The following is a 27,392-nucleotide window of genomic DNA, read 5'->3' as shown; positions in this document are numbered from 1 at the left end:
TAACCTTTTACTATACAAGTGGAAAGAATCTAAAAATGTTTTTAAATAACAATGGAATCACTAGACTTTTTAAATGTATATTACATTAAAACGTTCTTTTATTTTAGATGTAAAAATTATTTTTTTTGTTTGTTTTATTTACTTAAAAATGTTTTTCTGTGGTCTCTGAAGAATATATCCAATTTATGGTCATTCTCTATTGTCTTCAGTCAGGAAAATGTTCTACTTTTTTAATATAGAGTGCCGATTCAGTCCGAAAAAAACATAATCTAGTGCATTACTTGTATTCTATACAAGTGATATACAGTATTATTATGGGGTTAGGTAAGACATGGCGATTTTTTATACTTTAGCTTATGAAGTTACAGAAAAAGATGGCGGTATGCAAAGCATACCAATCCTACAGTCGAGTTAGGGCCACATTTAGATCACCATTTATTACATTTCCCTCATGTGATCCCTGTTTCAGACTGTACTTGTGGAATAAACCACATGTTATGCAGTTTCTGTAAACATTGCATATTTTTATTATTTAGGACTTCGATATATTTTATAAATGTTTGAAAATAATTTCTAGGGACACGGTGTTGCTAGACAGGGCACTTTACCTGTAAGTGTAATTAGTATGAGACCGGGCTCCATATTTCCCAACATGACCACTAAAAATTGCACTTCACCCCCAATAACAGGGAGTATATCTGCCGCTGAAAGTGACAAGCCCTGAATACCCATTCACCTCTCTCTCTCTGTTTGTGAGGTAAAAAGAATGCGTTATGAATTTGCCTTTAATAAACTCCAAAGTAGGCTGTTATTGCATAGTTGCCTACTCTCCTTGAATGTCCGGGAGACTCCCGAATTTTTGGGAGTTCTCCTGGACTCCCGAGAGAGCAGGCAAAAATCCCGGATCCAGCTGTCCCCGTTGTTGTAGATGGTGGGGGCGGGGCTAAACGCGCCGTCGTGGCCCGCACCCCCTGCTGCGATTGGCTAGAATTGTCTAAGATTGACAGGGGCGGAGCCTAATGGCGCACCACGCGTGGCCACGCCTCCTCAACGGACCCCCTCCCGGACAGCTGCCTTCAAAAGTAGGTATGTATGTGTTATTGGCACAAGAGGATCCAGAGTTGTAAAAATACATTTTGCCAGTAGAAAGTTATTGACTATTTGCTTGTTACACATCTGACCACATATATTCCCTCATATCACACCGCTGTTTCCTATTTTAAAATGACAAAGTAAGGTTTTCCTCCAGCCGAAGTACACATAGCATAGAGGCCATACAAAAACGCTTGTCAGACATCATTTTCCGCTGCCATTTCTTGTCAGTGTTGACATATTACAGTGACATATGCACGGTGCTTCAGGCTATTCTGTTTTGTCCTAATCGTGAAGCATCATTTGCATTTATGCAAATTTCCGGCTTGTTCAATTGAAAAATAATGTAACTAAATCCATGTTAAAGCACTGTCAATATAAAGACAATATTGTTAACTCTTCTGGTAATCTTGACATATACCCTGATTTCAAAGCTGGCACTATAATATATATTTATTCAATACTACAGGCATCCAGAAATGATCATTTTAGTTTATTTTGGAATATTTGAGTGCATTAGTTATACACACAATAGATGTGTTCTGCCCTTTCCTTACATTACAGAAATAACATTTTTTTAAATGAAATGTTGCCTTTAAATTGTGTTGAATTGCTAGAATTCTGTTATAATGTACTGTAATGTCACATCATCTGCTATGTAGTTGCGGACAATGAATCTGTCATTAATAAATCTGGGTTTATGCCAGTTGCAAAAATTATCACAGTTACTTAATTACAAAGAAAGACTTATATTATTCACATCATGATTTGTACAAGTTTATAACCATAAGCCTAAACTGTTAACTTCTATGCCAGATAATGTAAAAATAATGACTGTGAACTCTTTTGTTCAATGTTCTAAAAGAAGGAGATTTTGGATTTATAAATCACTAAATATTTTCTGAATTTAAGTGTACCTGCCATGTGGTTTTGAAACATCTGGCAATAATGCTATAACCTGAGTAAAGGCCTACAGTGACTTTACAAATATTACCACATACACAATTTTTGAAAAAACTTGTTCTAAAGCTCTGCATCTGAAGCAAATGAAAAGCTTATCTTAAAATATCTCAGGCTTCCTGCAGTGTGATGACATCACATAAAGGTTCTTAGACACTGAGGGTCTGAGTCATTAAGGAAAGCAAGCAAAAAAAGAAGTAAATTTGCACCTCGGCAAAACCATGTTGTATTGGAAGGGCAGGTAAATTTATAATGTGGGGACAGATTTATAGTTGGGGTAAGGCATGTCCTAGATCAACTTTTAAATTTCAGTGTTAAAATAAAGCTATCAGGTATTTTTGTGCTACATGATAAAGCAGCCAGCATTTTCCTTATGTGCAAAATAATAAATTAACTTGCACCCCTTACTTTGTAATATGGTTTGTCCGGGAGCAAACTTACTCCTTTTTTTTGCCTTGCTCTCCTTAATGATGAATGAAATGAGTGAGAATGCCTCTGCCATATATAGCAAGTTCATACTCTCATAACATTTACACCTGCTGATTTAATTCAGATCTATTAAACGTGACTATAGAGGGCATACATGTATGTGTGAGGGCATACATGTATGTGTGAGGGCATATATGTATGTGTGAGGGCATACATGTATGTGTGAGGGCATATATATATATATATATATATATATATATATGTGTGTGTGAGGGCATACATGTATGTTTGAGGGCATACATGTATGTGTGAGGGCATATATGTATGTGTGAGGGCATACATGTATGTGTAAGGGGATACATGTATGTGTAAGGGGATACATGTATGTGTGAGGGCATACATGTATGTGTGAGGGGATACATGTATGTGTGAGGGCATACATGTATCTGTGAGAGGAAACATGTATGTGTGAGGGCATACATGTATGTGTGAGGGCATATATGTATGTGTGAGGGCATACATGTATGTATGAGGGGATACATGTATGCGTGAGGGGATACATGTATGTGTGAGGGCATACATGTATGTGTGAGGGCATACATGTATGTTTGAGGGCATACATGTATATGTGAGGGCATATATGTATGTGTGAGGGCATACATGTATGTGTAAGGGGATACATGTATGTGTGAGGGCATACATGTATGTGTGAGGGGATACATGTATGTGTGAGGGCATACATGTATGTGTGAGGGCATACATGTATGTGTGAGGGCATATATGTATGAGTGAGGGCATACATGTATGTGTGAGGGCATATATGTATGTGTGAGGGCATACATGTATGTGTGAGGGCATACATGTATGTGTGAGGGCATACATGTATGTGTGAGGGGATACATGTATGTGTAAGGGGATACATTTATGTGTGAGGGCATACATGTATAAGGGCATACATTTATGCACATTGCTCTTAATGTCCCAACACAACCCCTCAATGGGGTCTGGATCTCCTCCAGGTGCTCAAATTTCCTCCCACACTCCAAAGATATACTGGTAGGTTAATCGGCTTCAGCCAAAATTAACCTTGGTGTATATGTGTGTATCCATGTGGTAGGGAAAATATATTGGAAGCTCCACTGCGCAAGCACTGATGTGAATGATTAAAGATTATCTGTAAAGTACTACATAATATGTAGGTGCTAAATAAATAACTTATTAAATAATAGCTATGTGTATGTCCACTTTATGTTGCCGATTTACACTTGAAAAGTAAATAATCACATACAAATCTTCAATCATTTTCATTTCACTCTACAATGCAACAGCCTAAATTCACAATGTTCAATAAGAATGATGGCAGACAGAAAAGATACCACGTTACCACAGTAAGAATGATGGCAGGTAGAATAGATGCCACGTTACCACAGTAAGAATGATGGCAGGCAGGATAAATACCACGTTACCACAGTAAGAATGATGGCAGGTAGAATAGATACCACGTTACCACAGTAAGAATGATGGCAGGTAGAATAGATACCACGTTACCACAATAAGAATGATGGCAGGCAGGATAAATACCACGTTACCACAATAAGAATGATGGCAGGCAGGATAAATACCACGTTACCACAGTAAGAATGATGGCAGGCAGGATAAATACCACGTTACCACAGTAAGAATGATGGCAGGCAGGATAAATACCACGTTACCACAATAAGAATGATGGCAGGCAGGATAAATACCACGTTACCACAATAAGAATGATGGCAGGTAGAATAGATACCACGTTACCACAATAAGAATGATGGCAGGCAGGATAAATACCACGTTACCACAGTAAGAATGATGGCAGGCAGGATAAATACCACGTTACCACAGTAAGGATAAATACCACGTTACCACAATAAGAATGATGGCAGGCAGGATAAATACCACGTTACCACAATAAGAATGATGGCAGGCAGTATAAATACCACGTTACCACAGTAAGAATGATGGCAGGCAGAATAGATACCACGTTACCACAATAAGAATGATGGCAGGCAGAACAGATACCACGTAACCACAATAAGAATGATGGCAGGCAGGATAAATACCACGTTACCACAATAAGAATGATGGCAGGTAGAATAGATATAATGAGTATAGTCACTATGGTGCTTAAGTAGATATTGAATAGAAGACCTATGTGTGCTCTTAGTAAATTGCAGAGTGTTTATTTATTAATGCCGTGGTTCAGTGACCCAGATGAGAAACACCTTGTATTGTGGACCTAACATTCACTCAGCTCAACTGACAGTGAAGAAGGTCATGAAAAAATGATGAGACTGCAGATGTTAAAGATGCAAGTCTGCCGAGACATCCAGCAACACAGTGGTCAGCGGTGAACTGCAGGAACTGAAATCAATGGCTAATCTAACATTACAAACATTAATTTGGGTCAAACATGCCTCAAATTCCTTCTCTGAATCAGTTATGTCAGACTGAGGTAAAGAAATTCTCTTTGGTTGACATAGGTTTCTTAAAGGAAGTATATTATACTTTCTTACTACATGTGATCACATTCCATGTTTTATACATGTTTATTTTTGGTGGCTGTGTAAAGTACTTGTGCACACACAGTGGAGACAGCTTGTAACCTGAACCCTATATTCAGTCTGTCAGCACCCTGGGAACTAATGACATCATTGTGAAGTCACTAGTTTCTAAAGAATTGATAGGATCACATTATCATGGATATTGGTTCTGTTCATACAATGCATCCTCTGCGGATGGCACGGGGAACAATTTCGTAGGTTTATATTTTGCTTGTTATTTAATAAATAAGGTAGATGTTGAAAAATATTAAAAGATAGATTAATTTAGAGTGTCATCTCAATAAGAGCTCCAGGGGATATTAAAAGCCTTTTAAAACTTATGCTCTTTGATCTTCATGATGAAGCTCTTGTTTGCAAATGCATTATCCAACTCTGAGACCTCTCATAGAGATGTGATTTTTGTTTTTTAACCAATCAAAACACTTTATTTGTACATATGTCTGACTATTGAAGGTAACTGATAGCTCAAGGGTTTATTTAGGTGTGTGTTAGCAGTTAATTACATAGAGCAAGCATCAGAGTATTTTTAGTTTACATTAGGTGCTATGTTTTATTGCTTAGTGCAGCAGTGAGCAAAGTGTGTGTCGCGGCTCAGAGGGGTGCCACGGCGCTGTCACAGGGGTGCTGTCACAGGTTTTTGTGGATTTTTTTTTATAGACTACAGTTTTCAAACCAGAATATCAGCATTCTAAGTGAAATGATAAAAAACTTAAATACATTTCAGAAGAGAAGGAATTCCATAAAACTGGAGGAAGCACAAAGTGGAGGTACATTGTCTTTATAATGGAGGTAAATGAACTCCATATATGTCATTTATAGAAGCAAAATTTCCTGGTATTCTGGATGTAAAATTTGTGGTACTTTATATATTTTATACTTTATAATCTTCAGATAATTTACCTCCATGTTATGAGCCACTAACCTCTACTTTCCACTGCCTCCACTTGTATAAAATGTGTGTGAGCACTACTGTATTTTGGGTGTTTGCTTTTACTGGAATAGTGTCAAGATGCTTAAAGTTTCCCCAAACCTCTGGCACATAAAGGGGGCCCTTATATAAGATTTTGTGTTCAGGCTGTGCCCTGCCTGTGCACAGCCATAGGTGCCGTCTACCTGTGTCCCATTAGTCCAATCTTTTTATTAAAACAACATTTTTCATTCAGTGTTGAGTAACTGCTCATTTGATTGGCGCATTGTGTTCAGCCAATGCAGGAGAGTGAGAGGACAAAGGAGCTGTGTGTCAAACATATCTGTGGTCTTTCACATTCAAACAGTCTTATGTTGGATCTCTATATACAAATTCCTTCACAAAATCTTCTCCTATTATATTGCATATAGCACACAAGAGATGCTCTACAATACTGTTATCTCTACAACTAGTGCTTATCTTGCCCTATTCTGGGTGTCATCATCATCACCATTTATTTATATAGCGCCACTGATTCCGCAGCACTGTACAGAGAACTCATTCACATCAGTCATGCGCACATCTATATAAACACATTTTCCCTGGTCTTCAAGAACTGCCTAAACCTACAATAATTTCACTCAATTTATTATATACAAAAAAAAGTATTTTCAACCAGATAATTTTAAATTTAAGTTCATGTCATCCATGCTTTGTATGTAATCCAGGGGGTAAATGTATTAACCTGCGATTCTAGCAAATCACTGATATTCAGCGGCCAAATTTAAAAAGGCAATGTGTTTAAAGGCAAAACTTACCTTTTAAACACATTGCCATTTTAAATTTGTCCGGCATAGTCGCAAAATATCAGCAGTTTGCTGCAATCGGATACTTACCTTCAGAATGTTGCTCTACAAACATTTGTCCTATTTCTAGTGTATGTTCTTTATTCTCACAACTATATTTCATACACCAATATTAGGGCCTTATTAGCTCATGTCTTACTCATACTAAATTTCTGGTGCTCTGTTCTACCCACTTGTTTCCAAGCCTGACCTTGACAATGGAAAGAAGCTCACAATTAGCAAGCAGGAAATCCTATATCACTATACCGTGGGTGGGCAATCATCCATACGCCAGTTATTGCCCAACTCTGCTCTATCAGTGTTAATATGTACTGTGCACAGAGAAGAGCGCACACTGGTAGCAGTACCATGGAAGCCATCTTATTCAGTGAGCTTTGTTCTACTTTGGCTTGAAAAAATGTAACACTTTGTTGTATTTGGCCCTTCAATACAGTCATTGTTCAAAGTTCATAAATGTAGCACAAAATGTTCCCATCCCAAATCCATAAATATATCATCTATAATTTATGTAATACGTGTTGAATTATAATGTCTTTCCCAGTTGGCTTCAAACAACTTGATATTCTTCAGCACTGTATAATCAATATATTCTTGTTAGTATATTGCTGTAAAAATCATTGTGATGTATGTCTATAATGTGTACTTGTCTCTGCAATATACTGTATAAAATTATATACGACTTTCAAAATCAATGCATACACAATGTGTGGTCGATCTGTTGGCTAGTAGGGTACAGGTGTAGAGTTTTAATTATACCAAGGCAGCTTTTGGTCCTCCAAATGCTGCAGAACTACAAAACCCAACCTGGCATAGCATGCTGGGACTTTTAGTCCCACAAAAGGTACCTAAGTTTTAGACCACAGTCTGAGCAGGTATGTCTCATGTTGCGTATTGAACCGAAATACAGTATTATTGCCTGTTCAAATGTTTCCTGAGTATATTCAAACATAAATGTTCACCCTTAGGTCTGGAAGACTGTTCTTTGGACCTGAGATTTGCTTCGGGCCAGTTTCTGCTTATAAATAAAATATATAGGAGCTGGTATACAGAAGATTGCAGGGGGTAAAGACAAGTTTAACTGGCAAGCGTATTAGCAGATAATACCCTCAAGTACAGTCAGAATCTCCTCCATCAGGGAGTTATTTACATAGCACACTGATTATTTTGCTTTATTAATGAATTATTCCCACACACGACTACGCGTGGCATGTGCCCTGGTAAGCCTCCATTGTGACGTACGCAGAATCTCCTTGATCTCCTTCTGGCTATTGCTAGCTTTCAGTAAGCAGGAATAAACATGTTCCTACATAACAGTATCCTATTCTCCCCCCGCCAGGCCGAGAGCCCTGCACTCCCTCTCTCTGCAGAAGTGTGTATACACTAATAGGGTTACATTAACCCCACATGATTAGTGGGACCATTATATCCTGCAGGATTTGCAGGACAGAATATGTAAAGAGCCATGGAACAGAATTCACTGGGGAAACAGAAAACTCATCTAAACGTTTTCCGTCATTTATCACCTGGTTTGTAGCTATAATGAGCCTTACATCCCTTCAGTAAAGTTGTTAGAGGCCTGGATTCCTGAAGGACAGAGCTAGGAGCACCAAGAGGGAAGAGTATGTCTGTTTCTCAGGCATCCTTTTTTTTTTTTCGGCTCGGCGCAGCAGGATCAGCCCCACTGATAGAATGTGCTGGTTGTCATGGCAACACCCTCCAATGCTTCATCCACGAAAGATTAGCTCTCACTGTGCAGAGGAGAGAAATTCAGGAAGTCAGGCTAATCCCCGGGTGCACAGCGAGAGAAAGGTTGGATCATGCCCGGGGGATGCCACATCTGCATTGATAGATTTGGCCAGCCAGAGAAGATGGTATTTAAGCTGAAGAGCAGAATTCTACTGTCATAGGAGGGAACAGAATACTAAATGAGGGCAATAGTCTTGGTGGTGACTGTCCCATGACAGCAGTTAGAACTGGCAGAAGGGGTTTCGGAGTAGAACGTGAATAAATCACCTGGCGCTGAATATATGGAAAAAGAAAGTCTTCCATATTAGGGTCACAAACTGTGTACAGGGGAAACGGCAATACTACAATAAGCAGATACTTAATTAGAAACTTAGTTACATTTTATCAGTTATTTAGCACTGGTATCAAAATTCACACAACAGTTCATGGTCATAGTATTTAATTTTTTAATAGTTTTGTTTGGAGCTTTGAAATCCTGGTATTATCTGTTTATTGTTCTGTACTGTATTATTTGTTTATAGTTCTGTACTGTATTATTTGTTTATTGTTCTGTACTGTTTTCCCTGTATGGTCCACTGCCTGTATTCTGTACAGTGCCGCGGAAATCTTGTGGCGCCCTATAAATAAAGGATAATAATATTTATGTACAGCAATTTTTGAACAACAGATGGCCCCACGGATTACTGCGACCTGCTGAATCTTCCCCTGTGGACCCTGCTCCTTCCTGCTCTATGCCCTGTTGGCCCTTTCTCTGCTTACGTAATAAGTGCTGGGGGTGAAAGTGATGTTTGGCTTGACATCATCAGACAACAGTGACCCGCCAATATTAGCCGCTACCTCAGACCTTATTTAATAAGGGCTGAGATAGCTGGTGATGTGTGGGGAATCATAAAGCAGGAAAATTAGACTGAACTTGATTGTGATTTGTGCTTTCTTCATTAAAGTAACATAACAATAAAGTAGTATTTGCATTCCAGCTCATATACCACTAGCAGTACACCACAAGGCCCTATAGCAACACGTTGGAGGGTGCCCAGCAGGGGCAGATTGGCCATAGGCCTTACCGGGAATTTTCCCGGTAGGCCGGGGGCCTAATGAGGCAGACCGTAGGCTGCTTGATGGGAGGTTTTTCATTACATTTTTTTTGCCTTGTTTTTTTTTTTTTTTTTACCTTTGTGTGCCGGCCGACAATCAGGGCCAGCCTAACATGGGGACGGATTGTAGGAGAGGGGAAGAGGGGTTCCAGCGGGGGAGCATCCTTGTGTCTGGTCCTTGTGCCGTCTCATGTGTACAGTGCAGGAAGCGCGGCTGGAGTAAGGTAAGTGTAAGTGTGTGTTATGTCAATGTAGTGTGTGTCAGTGTTATATCACTGTAATGGGGGTGAGGACAGGGGGGCTTATGTCAATTTAGTGTGTGTTAATGTAGTGTGTGTTATGGCAATGCAATCTGTGTGTGGGTAGTGGAGACTTATGTCAGTATAGTGTGTATGGGCAGAGGGGCTTATGTCACTATAATGGGGGTGAGCGCAGGGGGCTTATATCACTGTAATGGGGGTGAGCGCAGGAGGCTTATGTCACTGTATTGGGGGTGAGGGCAGGGGGCTTATGGCAATGAAATGGGGGTGAGGACAGGGGGGCTTATGGCAATGAAATGGGGGTGAGGACAGGGGGGCTTATGGCAATGAAATGGGGGTGAGGACATGGGGACTTATGGCAAGGAAATGGGGGTGAGGACAGGGGGGCTTATGGCAATGAAATGGGGGGAGGAAAGGGGGGCTTATGGCAATGAAATGGGGGTGAGGACACGGGGACTTATGGCAAGGAAATGGGGGTGAGGACAGGGGGGCTTATGGCAATGAAATGGGGGGAGGAAAGGGGGGCTTATGGCAATGAAATGGGGGTGAGGACAGGGGGACTTATGGCAAGGAAATGGGGGTGAGGGCAGGGAGGCCTATGAGAATAAAATGGGGTGAGGGCAGGGGTGCTTATGAGACTGAAATGGGGGAGAGGGCAGGAGGGCATAGATCAATGAAATGGGGGTGAGGGCAGGGGGCCTTAGGGCAATGAAATGTGGGTGTGAGGTAGGTGGTGACTAATGGCTGATCGTGGGGCAATTTAGTTTAATAGTGGGGCCTTTTATGTTATGATGAGGAGGCACGATTTTTAATTTAATGCTGGTTTGGGGATATTAATTGAATGTGAGGCTGAGTTTGGGGAGGAGGGCTATTTATTAAATGTGAATACGAATAATTTAATGGCAGGAATGTTTTGGAAAATGGTTATATTTATTCAACTTAAATGCTATTTATTGCTGGGCCTGTTTAGAGGTAGGGAAATAGGTTAATTTATTAAATGGGAATACTATTAATCTCAGCGGTAATTGTTTGAACACCGAGGTAAGTGATTTTAACGTTGTTTTCACTCATTCTGGAGCAAATTAACTTTACCCCTTATTCAAATTTATTTTTAATGCACCATTTTGTTAGTGAAAACGGTACCATCGCGGACAAGTGGATGATCCATTAAAAGTATAGGGAGGGAGGGAGAAGCGTTAAAAGCTATTCAATACTTTTTTAACGCAGCGCGGTAATCTGTCAAATCGCCACATTTATATCGCACCTCTAATGGCTGCAAAAAATTAAAAACATAAGAAATCTATTGAAATCATAATAATGTAAATAAAAAAGAAAAATTATGTTTCTCAGTAATGCATAACATGGAAAAGGTGATTATTATTTTTTTTACAAAAAGAATGTAATTTTTTTTTTATAAAAGACATACACATGACACAGTAATCACTAATTAATATATGTATGTATGTACTAATATGTATGTCCTAATGTGTTTTGACATGGTATAGATAATTGTATAGTAAAAAACAGTAAAAAAAACAGTATAGTAAAAAAAAGTACTATATGTACATATTATAAAATAGAAGGTTGTGGAACGCAATACAAATGTATGCCAATGCATTTTTTTTTATTATAGATGACCGAGCTAAACCCTCCCCTCAACTCCCCTAAAAATTTGCAAGCACCAATGCTTAAGGAGCGGTGCGGCATTACCTGTTTTTAAATTGATTAGCATGATTTTTTTACGCTGCAGTACCTAAAAACGGTCGCACACGCTGGTCAAAACCTGCGCGGAGAATTTAAATTTTTTAACGCTGCGAGAAAAAAAAATACTGCGGTCAATTGAATTCCCCCCCAGTGATTGTAATTTATTACAGGCAGTGGCGGATGCAGTGTGTGTAGAATCTATAGCCACCTGTTACCTGTGGACCTTATAACCGCCACACCCCATGCAAAAGTGGTAGTTCCCCCACTGACACTATTGTGAAATGAAGTTCTGCTGACAGCATTAATAGAATGTATCTTTTGTGACCTGAATACAGCTGCACAGCTAACATTATTATGTGTATGTAAATACAGAAGCTAAATAGTAAGTTGGTTGTTGAAATACGTGACCGGTCTAAGCGCCCGTGTTCCATCAGCTTTAAGATGCCCATACGTATTGCCATTTTGAGTGCCACTTAGATCTCCCCCAAAATGAAAGCATCTAGGTTTCATTACGGACATTAATTCAGCCAGATGATGACCGTGTTTGAAGACCTCGTCTGACTGTGCGAATGGGGACCCTTCGTATCTAATAGCTCACTAGTAGGTATGATTGAATGTTTGGATTTTTTGGGGTACCTTAGTTCTGCCTAGTTATTCAATCACTTTTTCCTGTATTTAGTTCCATGGACTGTGGTCACAGCAGGAATTCTCAGATCTCAGTATGTTCTCCAGAATCTTTCTTATGGCTTCTTTTGTACATAAACATAACAAAGTAGTTTAATCAGCTAAAAAAAACTATTATTACTAGCAATCATTTGCTCAAACATGTAGCGCATAACCATATAATATTTCAGTATTGCTGAAGAGTTACAGTAAATATTACTTATAATATATGGAAAACAGTAAATGATGTCCGAAACGACTTGGCTTACATGGACCAAGATCTCACATTAACTGCATAAACTATGACTTAGTCCACTTACAGAGAGGTTACAACACTTGTCTTACTTCCGACTTCCATTAGTAGTGTTTATATTATTATAATCTACCATACATTATATAGGGAATAATATACTAGCTACTGTAACTAAGGATCGTAGAAGTCACTGAAGAAGACTGTGACCATACTGTATGAAGTTCACAGAATTCTAAGCAATGCAAAAAAGAACTACACCATATACGTATAGAGGCGACCTAATCAGAAACTGGGACTTCTGTTTTGTTTTTGTATCAAAGCAGACCAAATTTTGTTAAGTGTGTTCAGGGAAAACAGGATAAATGTATGTTCTAATATCCTTATTATTTTAATTGTGGGGCATGCATGTTTTTGTAAATGTTTAAGTGAAATATTGATGTCTCCGCCATTCTTTCAAACCACCCCAATGATCTGCTTCATTGTAAATGTCCCCCCATCAAAGGTCCATCCCCAAACTGTAAAGCTGTGTACACACTACAGGGTTTTCAGCCGATTATCGGTCCAATCACACGATAAACGACTGTTCTGCCAGATATTGCATTAGTGTGTACACTGCAATGATTAGTGATCGGCATTCCAAAGCACATCGTATTGTTTCATTTGATTTTCAAACTGAACTGAAAATCTTGTTCAGCAATGGAATAATGTTGTTACAATCCAGCAGTGTGTATACACTCATGATCAGGATCACAATAGAGTTTACAGAGTCATGGTCTTTTCAGCCGATGGTTATGACAGATGAAGAGCACAGATCTGAGGGTAAATCTTGTACAATGTTTATAGTGTGTACACATGAATCAGCATGCTGATCAGGACTTTATTTTTTTTTTATCAGTCTTTGGTAAAATTGTTATAGATAACACATCGGGCAAAAATTTCTGTTGCTGGACCCCCAACACAAACACTCGCTGCTACTTCTATAAGAGTTATAAGTTGGTATTAATGTGTTAATGTTTTGTTTAATTAGAGTTACATATAATAAGCTATTTTATGTTAATGTATACCAGGAAATCTGTTGAGGTGTATTTGCATGTTTATTGTCTTTTATATAAAAGTGTTTTGTTTTGTCATATTTATTGGCATATGGCATGCTATGCATGTGCTTGTTTAATTATAAATTTATTTTTACATATATTAGCTGTGTATACCTTTAATTAAAACTTGTGCTTTAGCTGGATTTTTTTTACATGTTGCAAAGTATTTTAGGAAAATGCACAACCACGTGTGACATGAGCACGCACTTAATTTATTTTATCTTGAAAAAAAAAAAAATATTAACACTATTAGAGAAAGGTCTTGCTCAATAAAATAAACTGGTGCATGCAGCTCACTCTGTTCCCTGTTGATGATGGATTGGCATTGGAAGACAGCAGTGCCACCTACTGGGCTTCACTAAGATAAGCAGCAGAGCTGGAGTTGAAGCCCTCTGACATTTTGCTTAGTGAATGCATCATAATAGCCGTCTGCAATGCAAAATCTTTTGCAATTTGTGCATGTATCAGATGATTTTCTGTGCTGTGATTCATGTACCCAGGGGTATCAAATTCTACTTTACTGTTTTTGTTATGTTCATAGCATCTCTATAGCCACAAAATATATTCAGAGTTGAAGATTTTTCACGTATTTTCGTTTAGCATTATTATTATTATTTGTTAGTGTTTAATTATAGGGTATGGGCTACCTGTAAAATGTATGTCACAGCCCTACGCAACATCCAAAGACTTAATCACCTTGTAATGCTTTCGGCACAGCAGACACACAGGCTGAGAGTATCTAATGGGCTATTTTTAGCTGTAAACCATGGCTAATCCACAGCTGACTTTGGTCTCCTTCCCCTTTCACTCCACTTGATCTTCTGTCTCCTTACAAAAATCATCCTGTGACAGTGCAGGGCTGATACATTCATTGAATCACTATGTGCTCTGTGATGTAATGCAGAGCTATGGAACAGACTAAGGGGTCTATTTATTAATCTGATTTTACAGCAAAATCCCCCGAAGATGACCGTTTTCAGGGAACAGGACCATTTTAAAGTAAAGTTGCCATTTATTAATAGCATACTTGCCAACTCTCCTGGAATATCCGGGAGACTCACGTAATCCGGGTCGGTCTCCCGGACTCCCAGGAGAGCAGGCAATTCTCCCGATTCCCGGCCAGCTCTGCAAAGTAAATGTAGGGGATGGGGCTTATTGGCGTCATGTGCGCTTAATTGTGGCCCCGCCTCCGAGTTTTATTTGATGAAAAGGGGGTGACAGCTTTGGGGGCAGAGCTAAGGACACAATTCTTTGAGCCTCGCCCCCACACACCCACCTGCCCCCTGGACCTCCCGGGACACAAGTTGCCAATGTTGGCAACTATGATTAATAGAGCATCGCAGCAGATAGATAGATATCTGCTGCAATGCCCTATTAATAAATCCAACTTTATCTTTGCCCTTTTCTGTAAATTCCAAAGCAGTCCCCGTAGATGCCTATGGGCAGTGGCGCACGCAGGGGGGGTTTCTGAGTCTCTAGAAACCCCCCCCCCCTGCGCTAACTAAGTGGCCACTGTCCTATACAGCAAAGAAGCTTCTTAGCTCCGCGGCTGCTGTATAGGACAGCGCTGGCGAAACGGAGCTGCTGCACATGCGCGGGCGCATGCGCAGCAGCTCTCTCTCTGTTTTTTTGGGGGGTTTTTTTGGGGGGGCGACAATCCTCCGTGCGCCCCTGTATGGGGTCTGCTATTTTGCACTAGTTAAGTTCCAAAAATCAAAGATTTTTCGGAACTTGTGCACGATGACTACCGCCAGCCATTGAAGCCTATGGAAAGAGCATTACGGTAGAGGGATCTTCAGATCCCTCACCGCATCTTACTACTCTCCCCTCCTGTCACTATCGCAAAGGTGGTCTCTTTGTGATAGTGACCATAGAGGAATAAGCAGACAGGTCTTTGCAGGAACAGCAGTTTTTCGTGACTGCTGTTCTTGCTGAAGTTTTTTTAATAAATACAATATTTTAGTCCTTATCTTTGGTTAAACCGAGGTGATTAATAAATATGCCTGTAAATTCTGTTTGGTTGAATTTCTGAGTTTAAGCAGAAACTGTGAAAAGCAAAATTACTCTCTTGCTGCATTTGCAGACACACTTAACAAACCTGTAATAAAACACAGTGTAGTAAACAATAAGTCTATAAAAAAAAGTGCACTGGGTTCTCAAAAGTTATGGTTGAAAGAATTCCAACATGCTTGAGATGAACTCGGACTGAGGACGGAATAAACTTTTATTACCTGGAACACACAATTTGGCACTACTGTATCTCTCCTGTTGCTTATTTTCCTGCAAGGTATGGAGGCCAATTATTAAATACAGGAGTGTTATCATGGGGAAAGAAGATCCTGTTACCTCTTGTGGCTTCTGTTTTATTATTATTTCCTCTTATATAGGCAATCCATATTCTGTTTACTTACCATTAGTGCTTGTTTTACACCTCTTTGTATTTAAACATCACTGAGTTGCGCAAGCGTGAAAAAGTACAAACAGATACTTTAAGTCTTGTACAGAAGAGCATTCATTTTAGGCGTTTCATGTGTATTATTCCAGCCTAGTAAACAAACTCTGGTCCTGATCGTCTAATAAATGTTAGTGAATGGACCTGTGCAGAAACACTTTCTGACAACCGTTGGCTTTGTTACATAATTAGGACGCTATCTTCAGCGTCCAGCAGAATAATGCTAGATAAAATAAAATGGAGGTCTATGGGAGATCCTGTTCAATACACTGTACACTGTGCTGTAAGGAAGCTTTGAGAACACCCTTCTAACGCTCTGTTAAATGCGAGAACAAAGAACAATATTTTTTCAATGCTTTTAACTAATGTTGTGTACAAGCCCTAAGCGTTTAAGAACCATTAAGCAGTGGCAAGGCTAGTTATACTCGGGGGATGCTGTGTGGAAGAGACATATTAGCACCAAAGCTGTATTTCTGCCCAAATGGAGCAAAACCACACACAAAAATGAAATCCGTATAATAAATATGTTTAAAGATTAATTTCCTGAGTATACATATGAAAGACACCAGAGATATATAAATGTTCAGTAGTAGATTTACTTAGTGCATCATTTCTCTCATTTTTGGGCGGAAAATAAAAATGTCTTTTTTCATTTTTCACCCAATTTCTGGCTAGATAGCCAATTAAGAAAAACACGGTTAGAATTGGAGAATGTGTTTTATGTATGTTGTGCACACACATTCAGCTGTTTACAAGGTTCTCTATGTGCAAGTGATAACAAACTGTTTTGAGCTCATAAGAGATTAAATAGAGATCACACACATTCACAGATTAAATTTATTAAACATGTCACTAGCTTGCTTTCATTCTGGGTCCTTGGAGGGATTGTTACTTTAAAATTTTATTTACTCAAAGTGCTTCTAGCAGACAAGCCAGCTCGCGATTAATTAAAATTAGAAGGTAGTTGACAAGCTAAAGCCACTTTCCTGCCCATTCATCACTGCTTTATCTACACAGAATGTTACTAAATAACTAGCTTGCCAACACAATAATATATAGGAGAACTATAATATTGCAACCTTTTATCGCTCTGCAAATAGATTGTATCTCAGCAGCACTTGAATATTATATATGATAATTTAAAGTGTATTGGCGTTACTAAAGAATAATTTAGTAACACCAATTTAGTAATTACCATCACCTACCGCTAAACACTGCTTGATGGGGTAATTTACTCAGTAGCGGTAGCCAAATGATAAGCTTCAAATTTAGACATGGCTGTGTACAGCAGAGTGTGAGAATGTATAGTGAGGTTGGTGATGGCAGAGGAGAAAAGCCCTGTGATGTTTCCTTTTACTAATGTAGTTCCAGGCCAGGGACAGCGATGCTGGTCTTGCTTCAGTAGCAGGGCCAGTGTTCTTCTCTGTAATGCAAAAATGTGTTGTTATTATCATAAAAAGAAAAAATATTAAAATGTGTGATCAAATGATTCTAATCTGGTTCTTCAGGCACATTTGAACAACTAGCTCACAGTGGTGTCCTCATCTTCTGCACCTCTGGGCAAAATAATGACACACACATAGTGATGAGAGTCATTGTTTAATATGATTTTCTGTCATGACTGACTAGATCAGATTTTTATTGTAATGTTATTTTATTTCCATAAAATCATCAGATATCTCTAAAGATAGCAGGGGGCTGAAATAAAAAGATTAAATGTGGAACTGTGTGGTATGAAGTACTAAAAAGGCGATGCCATCTTTCATGCATGAAAGATGGCATCGCCCTGTGAGTACTTTATACCGCACCAGCATTTAGAGCTTGAAGGCATATCACTATACAATGTTATGCTATTACTGCAGCCAGAGAGGCTGCTGATGTTATGATGTAATGACCAGCTACAATAATTACACATCATTGTGTAATGCTGTCATTTTAGAATGTTGGAAGCGATTTAAATGGTTTGCGATAGATGTGCTAGAGACAAAAAGAAGTAGATACATTTAACATAGGATATAAGCATGTTTGGTGGGGGTATGGTGTAGTATCTTGCTTGGGTGCACAGGCTGGTATAGTGCATGGGTAAAGATTGGCATTTTGTTAGGACATAGATTACTATTGTTTTGGGGCACAGGCTGTTATAATGTACTGATGACTGATATAATGTGTTGTTGCAAAAGCTGGTATAATGGGTTGGGGCACAGCCTCAAGTAATGGGTTCGGATAATGTTAGTTGAGACTGAGGTATTGTGCACAGAATGGTGAAATCACTGGCATTGCCCTTGTGTATGAATAAACCAATTTACTCAGTGCATTTCTGCAAAGCAAGTTTGTTAATCTGTCAGTCACTCTGTGTCTGCTTTGCTGGAGAAGCACCTTCCTCCTAAAGTAGCATCCTGCTGCAGAGGGGTGAAAGAGAACAGGGCAGACATATTTAGTTTGAACTCCCCAATTATTTAATTTATACTATTCACCTCAATAATACACAGCTTTTGACATATATTAATGTCAAAGAATTGCACACTGTGAGACTAAAATAGTTATTCAATTAGAAGAAATGATTCAAACCTCAACAAGGTTGATTCCATACAGCAAGAAATAAAAACACTTCCAATTTTTTTTAAATCATATTACATGACACAAAGATAAACTCAGATTTTCTGAAGGAGCATTCGTGATGTCAGTATTTAACACATAACAGCTCAAAATAATAAAGACATGAATGTAAACAAGACAATGTATTTCTTCCCCCCCCCCCCCCACCCCAAGGCATATGCAGACCAGAGCAGACCCCTTTCCTGTTGATGTGGAGCTTATATGTAGATCGTTGGGTCTTGCATGTATATACAGGTAGTTGTATTACATAGACATTTCCAAATCTGTTCCCTAATGGGATGCTGCAAGGTGTTTATGAGGCTCTCACATGTTTCAAAAGACACATTGCCGGTGGTATTGCCAGCAACAGTTTTCACCCCATTTTGGAGACTGCCTGGTGGGAGAATACCCTGTATTGCCCACTCTGGGGTGTCCAATTTATCAGAGACAAATATTCACACAAGTCCAAAAATGCCTAAACATGGGGCAGGCCCATAGGCAGTGGTACATGTCCACAGATTCAGGTTACTATGCCCTGTGAAAAATATTTAAGAACATTGTTATATAGGCGGCTGCTCAAAAAGTGTTCTAACTGATTCTGACAATGTTTTTAAGTAAAGTACTTAACAGTCAAAGTAGGAAAGTGTTCCAGCCATTGAATTATTCCCAATTCGACTGCAGAGTGTCCAAAGGGAGTACACAGAAAGCCACAATGTACAGAGATAGACAGTGTTGGACTGGGGCATGAAGGGCCCACCGGGGGACTGCAACACTAGGGGCCCACCAGAGGGGGTGTGGTTAATCATAGAGGCAAGACCAGACACTAGAGGGGGAGTGGTCAGTCCACGAAGGACAGCTAGCACCTTAGTGTGGTATATAAAGAATGCAGTGTGTGTATAAAGAATACACAGTGTTGACCTGCCCCTTAGATTGGGCAGAACAGTCACCAAAAATCAGGATTGTCCTACTAGATCAGGGTTGGCTAACCTGTGACACTCCAGGTATTGTGAAACTACAAGCCCCAGCATGCTTTGCCAATATATGGCAGCTTATTGCTGTAAGGGTATGCTGGGACTTGTAGTTTCACAACACCTGGAGTACCACAGGTTAGCCAAGCCTGCACTAGACTCAGAACATTTGACAGACTGTCCTACCTGTTGTTGTCACTTTTACCACCTGTGGCTGCTGGTTTCTTTAGTTGCGGCTTGTCTGGATCCTGGAATGTTGAGGGCTCTATTTGGAAAAAATAATGGGTACATTTAGAAATGCCAACCATCCCTGCCATTAAATCAACAGCACCCACATTTAATAATTAGGTCTCTCTCCAGCCTCAACATTAAAGTAATAGTGCTCACATGTGATAAATAGATCTATTTCCCTCCAACCAACCCCAACATTAAATTAATAGTATTCCCATTTAATAAATAAACCTATTACCCTCCCTCCAAACAGCCCCAGCAATAAATTAATAGCATTTAAGTTTAAAACATCCATTTCCCACGACCATTCCTAGCATTAAATAATTAATATTCACATTTAATAGATAGCCCTCCTACCCACACTCAGCCCCACATTCAATTATAGACCCAAATCACCTCAGCATTAAAGTCCCATCACCCTCTCCCTATAGTGTTCTCTGTGCAGCCCCCCTCAATATAGTTTAGTATAGTCAGCCCCCCTATAGTTTAGTATAGATAGGCAGCCCCCTATGACACAGAGTAGTGCCCCCATAACAATGTTATGCCATACAGTAGTGCCCCAAATGTTATGCCACACAGTAGTGCCCCAATATTATGCCACAGAGTAGTGCCCCAATGGTATGCCACACAGTAGTGCCCCAATATAATGCCACACAGTAGTGCCCCAATGGTATGCCACGCAAGTGTCCCCAATTCAGACACACACACATTATATATATATATATATATATATATATATATATATATATATATTTACATGCGTCCTTTATCAAATACTTAGTTTGCTACATTCGGGGGCCATTTAGATGGGGTCTGCTGTATGTTTGTATCCCCCGTTTCCCTCAGACTAGGACTTCTCTGCCGTTTTGTGTTTAAAAAAAAACCAAAACAGGCTGTCTGGCAATGAGTCTCTTACCTGTGAAATGCTCCGGCAGGCTGCTCCTCTGGGCGTCCGCGACAGGCAGACAACTCCTCCTCCCCTGCTGAAGATTAAAACACACTACCACGCAGGGGCAGAGAGCCCAGACACGGCTCTCTGCACCTGCGCGGTAGTGTGTTTGTTACACTGCCGCCGCAGACGTCCGGGAACGTCAATAAGGTGCTCCCTGCAAGCTCCGCCCCAATGTCGGATGGGCGGGGCTTAATTGCGGCTGGGCCTACCGGTGTATAGCCCGGCTGGCCAGCAGGCCAGTCCGAGGCTGGAGATAGATAGCTTTATGTTGGTGGATGGGTGGGGGTTCGGAGTAGTACATCCAGAGGGTTGCCCCAGTCTGATTCTGTACTTAATACTCTACTTGTGTAATATTTGGGTTGAATGAATGCCAGCCCAAATGATTCAACAATTTACATTTTTTTTCCCTCCCACACTACAAAAATCATACTGATTGGTTAATTGGCTGCTATTAACTTGCCCTTAGTCTCTCTCAGTCTGTGTTTCTGTATATGTTAGGGGATTTAGACTGTAAGCTCCAATGGGGCAGGGACTGATGTGAATGAGTTCTCTGTACAGCGCTGCGGAATCAGTGGCGCTATATAAATAAATGGTGATGATGATAATGATGATCTTCACTCCTCTGTGAGTCAGGAATTAGAACACATTAAAAAGTGATGTTTTTTTGTTTATGTATTTTTATTACATTACTACAGAGTTGTGTACTGTTTTAGTAGTGGTCATGCAGATAATAATCTAAACACAAGCATTTCCTTAAATGCAAAACTAAAATATAACTTTATATGAAGAGCTATCAATCAAAAGGAGAGAATTTCTTGCATGTCACCTTCAGATTAATTAATGATTTTTTTTTTTTCATTTCAATTGGTGTGGCAGATTCAGCCTGTGTTAGACCAGTTCTAGAGGCTCTTTATAAAATGCATGGACTGAAACATTCTACCTCGGTGGCTCATTCCTCCATGTGATTATTCAGCTTGATAATGCTGTGGAAAGTTATCTTCCTCTCCAAAGAAGACTCTGCTCTTTCTACAGCAGAGCTGTAACCCCTGGAGGGTGACGTGGGGGCACCGAAGGTGCACAGGAGGGCGGTTGTCTCCCACGAGGGCCACGAAGGGGGTCTTGCGCACACCCTGTCCACACAGCTATATAAAAACCACCAATAATGTGGTATAAGCACTCACCAAAGGCAGAGAGCCACCAAAATGATGATATCTTTAATTTTATCACAATGATTTTAACTAGAAAATCACTAAAAATCCTTACAACATTTTGGTTATATTAGAAGCAACATACCTGCATATACTGAAATACCCATATAAAAAGACTAACTACTATCTTAAAAGATAGATACATATATATATATATATATATATATATATATATATATATATATATATATAATCTATTGCATACAGTGAATATAGCACATCATAAACCAGAAGAGGGCAGGTAAAATAGAAGTCTATATGTGCATACTTAATCTGTGTCTTTCAATTAATACTTAATGTAACAACACTTAATCGTATCCAGTGTTTTGTGATTGAGATTCCATTTCACAGACCAATAGAAACACCATAGTCAGTTCATAGTCCAGGGGGTAGATTTATCAAGCTGTGGGTTTGAAAAAGTGGAGATGTTGCCTATAGCAACCAATCAGATTCTAGTTATCATTTATTTATTATATTCTACAAGATGACAGCGAGAATCTGATTGGTTGCTATAAGCAACCAATTAGGTGTAATAGATATGTTGTGGTTTAACATAAATATTGCAAAACCTTTCACTATATTTAGTGGTCATGATAATGGCTGTTGAAATGATGTGTCAGCTGTGATGTTTATCTAACCTAATTATTTTATATGTACTAAAAATGAAGCATACACTGAGACCTTTGGTTTTATGGTTGGTTTCTGAAAGCATATGTTTTATCAGACAGTGTAAAAAGTAAACAGCTGTTTAAAATATATGTTTTGCAGATGATTCTGCTCCAGAGAGTTTTAGCGGTAATGAAACCGTGGGACAAAGCTCAAATGCGACAGGAGCGGCTAACAGCAGAGAGGTGACAGAAGCCAACAGCAATGGAAAAGCTGGTGCAGAGCAAGATGACCAGCCCTTGAATCTGAGTGAATGTCCACTGGCCACTCCACCAAATTCTGAATTCCGAATAGATGACCACAATAGTAATGGGAAAACAAAGTACAAGAACCTCTTAATCAGTGACATGAAGATGGAGCGGGAAACACGAGAGAATGGAAGCAAGGTAAGCCACTGTTTTTGTCCAATACTTGATTCATACATTACGTGGAAGTTAAATTACATGAGAGCTAGTCATGGCCTACTTTTTAATCACCATTTTACTTATCCCAAATGCTTGGGACTTAGTGGTAAATTTATCAAGCTGCGGGTTTGAAAAAGTGGAGATGTTTCTTATAGTATCCAATCAGATTCTAGCTGTCATTTTGTAGAATGTACTAAATAAATGACAGCTAGTATCTGATTGGTTGCTATAGGCAACATCTCCACTTTTTCAAACCCGGAGCTTGATAAATTCACCCCTTAGAGTTTACAAGTGTTTGCATAATGTGAACCTTCTACTCCTTATTAAATTGTTTAGCAGTGTTCTTCACAGTGACTGTAGCTGGGAATTTTGGGTGACCATGTTTATATATTTTTGTTGTAAAAAAGGGGTTTCCAGTTAAAAGGTCCCAAACCTATATTATTGCTGCAGAGTACAAGCCAATACTGTTTCACTATACATCATTAAAATTCCCATATCCCCTGTCATTTTTTCAACCTCTTATCCCCACTCACCCCAAGAAAATGTGATTTTCTATACCAGATTATAGTACTTTTCCCATCCTTGGGCATCAAGATCATTCAACATGTTATGGACAAACACTTTACCTACAATGAGTAAGTACAATATATTGCGTCAACTGCCTGAGAGGATTCAGAAAGTCAAGTGCTGTTCTTAAGGAAAAGGTAGTTCTGAAAAATACATTTCCAGTTCAGGAAAACAATGTACTTTGATTAAAAAAAAAGCAATAAATTGAAGGGGATCAATAGATGTGCTCATTCCTAATATTGCTGTATTTTGTGACTTGTTATAATGGAAGAAGAGAACCTGTACTTAACAGATATGCAGAAATTGTGCAGACATAACGTGGCTTTTTATTATTGTGCTACTCTACAGCAATGTCTATGGATAATGAATATGCCTAAAAAGCAAAAGTAATTGTGATAACGAACCAGCTTGTAGTATGTTAAGCCGTCATTACACTCGGTGTCTGCAGTTGAGTTATTGGTTTTTAGATAATGATGATAAACTTTTATTTATAATGTATTGTCATGTTGGTAATCACTACCTATGTACAACACTTTCAAGTAGAGACATAGGAATTATCAAGCAATATCTTTTTACATGCTTATTTGTGATTTTGAATATCTTATAGATTTCGTTTCCACATTTTTAGCATCAGATGTTTAATGGTATTTTGTTTCCCAAAGTTTGTCCCCTTATCACATGAAGAAGAGGGTGATATATACATTACTGGTAAACTGTGAAATAATCAGTAAGTTCTCAGAGTGTGTTACATGCTGCATAACATCCATATTTCCAACTGGCTTATTGTCTGTCAGTAAGCCTGTCTCCTGTGGCAGGAATATGAATCAGTGATGAGGTGGGTGAGTATCTCATAAATAGGAAATATACCAGACATTGGAGATAGGACGGCTTTCTCGGCTATATAATATGGTACAGTACCTATTTATTATCCATATACAATTTGCTCAGGATATATTTTAATTCCAATTTAATAGCTATATTTGCCAGTAGGTCTTTAATAGCCCAGCAAGACAGTACTGGGCAAGTACAGTTCTGGAAAGATGTCTGTCTCCAGCAAGTTATGGCTGTGTTTTAATTAAAGTTTAGGCTTCTTCAAATGTTCCATACGTTCCATCACAGTGAATTCAGACAACTTCTCGTAGCTAGGTTAGTGTTTTAGCTTTGTACTTAGGGGTTAGGGTTAACTCATACATACCAACTTTAGAAAGTTGGTTTCCGGGAGAGGTGGGCGTGATGGGGGGCGGGGCTCAAAAATGTGCATCATTTTGGACCCGCCCCGTGACGTAATGACGCGAACGCGTCATTTGGCAGCGGGGCATGGCCAAATGCCGCGATTCACCAGGAATCACGGCGTTTGGGACATAATTCTGCCCACTTCACTAGGAAGTGGTGCACTTCCTAGTGAAGTGGGCAGATCCGGGAGATTGCCACACTCTCCTATGAGTCCGGGAGACTCTCGCAAAATGCGAGAGTCTCCCGGGCATTCTGGGAGAGTTGGCAAGTATGGGTTAACTGTTAACTTCATACTTGCCAACTCTCCCGGAATGTCCAGGAGACTCCCGCATTTTGCGAGAGTCTCCCGGACTCCCGGGCGAGTGTGGCAATCTCCCGAATTCTGGCCACTTCACTAGGTAGTGCCCCACTTCCTAGTGAAGTGGGCAGAATTAGATCCCAAACGCCGCGATTCCCGGTGAATCGCTGTATTTGGCCTCACACCCCGCTGTCAAATGACGCGTTTGCGTCATGATGTCACAGGGGACGGGGCCAAAATTACGCAATTTTGGTCGTCACGCCCCCCTCCACTGCCTGGCTCCCAGAAGGGAGCTGAAGAAAGTCGGCAAGTATGGTTAACTTATTGATAGGGCTAAAATCGGTTTAGAACTAGCGTAGGTGTGATTTGAGTGGCAAGAAGTGGTCCTCAAAACCAAAAGAGAACATGCAGCCAGCCAGCAGACGTCCAATAGAAGGAGGTACACCAATCACTGAGCGCTCTCAGTCCGACCCCTAATTCAGAGCCACTTGTAGTTGGTATGGAACTCATTTTGGGAAGGATCTACCAGGAAGTTGAACTGCTTGTGTAATTAATTCTCCCAAATTTACTTTTATAAACAACTGGCTTTATTCTTAAAAACACACTCATAGAAACTAATGTGTAACGCTTTATGGAAACAGTCCATTTATCATTGATTAATATAGTTCATGTTTGACGCAGTCCTTTCCTGAACTTCCAGTACCAGTCAATAATAAAAGTAATATATTATAGTGGAATTTGAAGAAAATACTGTTTTTCACATCTTGCTAGTTAGTGGCGACCTTAACTTTGCGTTTAGTTGACAGTCACATAAAATCTGGATTGATCTGTCAAGGGACCAGCCCAACTGTATCTGATGTGAGACATACAAACAAATGCAGGGAAAAATATTTCTCCCTGAAGGTTTCAGAAGTAAGATCCATTTAACTGGTAGCTTATCATTTTAATGGTAAATAAATGGAATATTTTTAAAGTAAAAGAAATACTAGCTTATTTCTGACATAGAAATATTTATGTATGCTGAATAAATATTTATGATGTGTAGAAGATCTTCCTTATTAATATTATTTGTCATACTGACAACGTTCTTGGTAATCTACCAAAAGTTGGAAATGGAACTTTATGCAGAATATGAAGAATTATTTTGGTTCGGAAGTAACCCATCATCTTTGATGACCACATATCTTGTGCTTATGCTACTTTCAATAGAAGGAGCACCAAAATCAGCTAGTACAGTGCTATAAATGTGCTATACATACATGTATATCTTTGTCCTATTCTGCTGTTACTTAGTATGATCCACAACAAAGAGGTTAAATATAGTCCAGGATTTTTAAACCAAAATGTAGCTTTGATTTTTATTTTAATAAATAATATATATATATATATATATATATATATATATATATATATATATATATGGCTTGGTCTTCCCATCCGTCCAATTTTACACTGAATTTCCAGATAAAAATAAATGGTCAGCACCAGAAATGGAGCTCAGGAGCTGTCTATAATTGTATTGTTGAGTTAATTGTCAAATAAAAACCAGGATTAAGAACAAACTCACAAACTTTCTCTCACCACTGTACTTTTCGGTTAGCTGTGTAAGGCGTAACATTAGCCAGATCACTCAATGTGAATGCCGATTGGCCGAGAGCACAGGGACCCCTATCCCATTGGAAAAGAAATTAGGTCTTAACAAACTTAATATGTCTTCATACCTCTACATCCCTCTCCTGCAGCCTGGAGTTCTGGGGAACAAAAGGGCTAAAAAATATCCCTGCCTAACGTCCTTTTCTGGTGCCAAACAAGGAAAAGTTATGTTGGTGGCAAGTGACCCCCTAGTTTCATCACAGTATGTATGGGCAGAAACAGGGATTTGCATCCTCAGCTCACATGTAAATTCAGATCTGATAATCAATATACGTAAAAATATTATATTTGTACAATAGCTTACACTCTTTGTAATCTGCCGAGAGCGCCACCAATGGCTTTGTGGACCCCTACATACAATCCTACATTTTACTACGTTAAACTTGGGCGTATAAATAAGTTGCCATTTCAGATTCTATATTATACCTGAAACTTAGACCTAAGTAGTTTTGAAAATGTGTGAATTAGGCTGTTGGAAATGCTGGTGCTCATTTAGA

At 39.3% G+C, this 27,392-nt stretch overlaps 1 protein-coding gene across 5 annotated transcripts in view; it reads left to right on the top strand.

The window, feature by feature from the left end:
• NOL4 (nucleolar protein 4) overlaps positions 1-27,392 on the top strand; it is a 217,871-nt gene that overhangs the window by 128,811 nt on the left and 61,668 nt on the right. For all 5 annotated transcript variants that reach the window (XM_075213479.1, XM_075213477.1, XM_075213476.1 and 2 more), the window contains exon 6: positions 22,843-23,126. In XM_075213479.1, the coding sequence (XP_075069580.1) occupies positions 22,843-23,126 (284 nt within the window). The remainder of the gene's footprint in view (positions 1-22,842; positions 23,127-27,392) is intronic.

The sequence above is a fragment of the Mixophyes fleayi genome, chromosome 5 (genome assembly GCF_038048845.1).
Source record: "Mixophyes fleayi isolate aMixFle1 chromosome 5, aMixFle1.hap1, whole genome shotgun sequence".
NCBI lineage: Eukaryota > Metazoa > Chordata > Amphibia > Anura > Limnodynastidae > Mixophyes > Mixophyes fleayi.
This window is presented reverse-complemented; position numbering and strand designations above follow the sequence as displayed.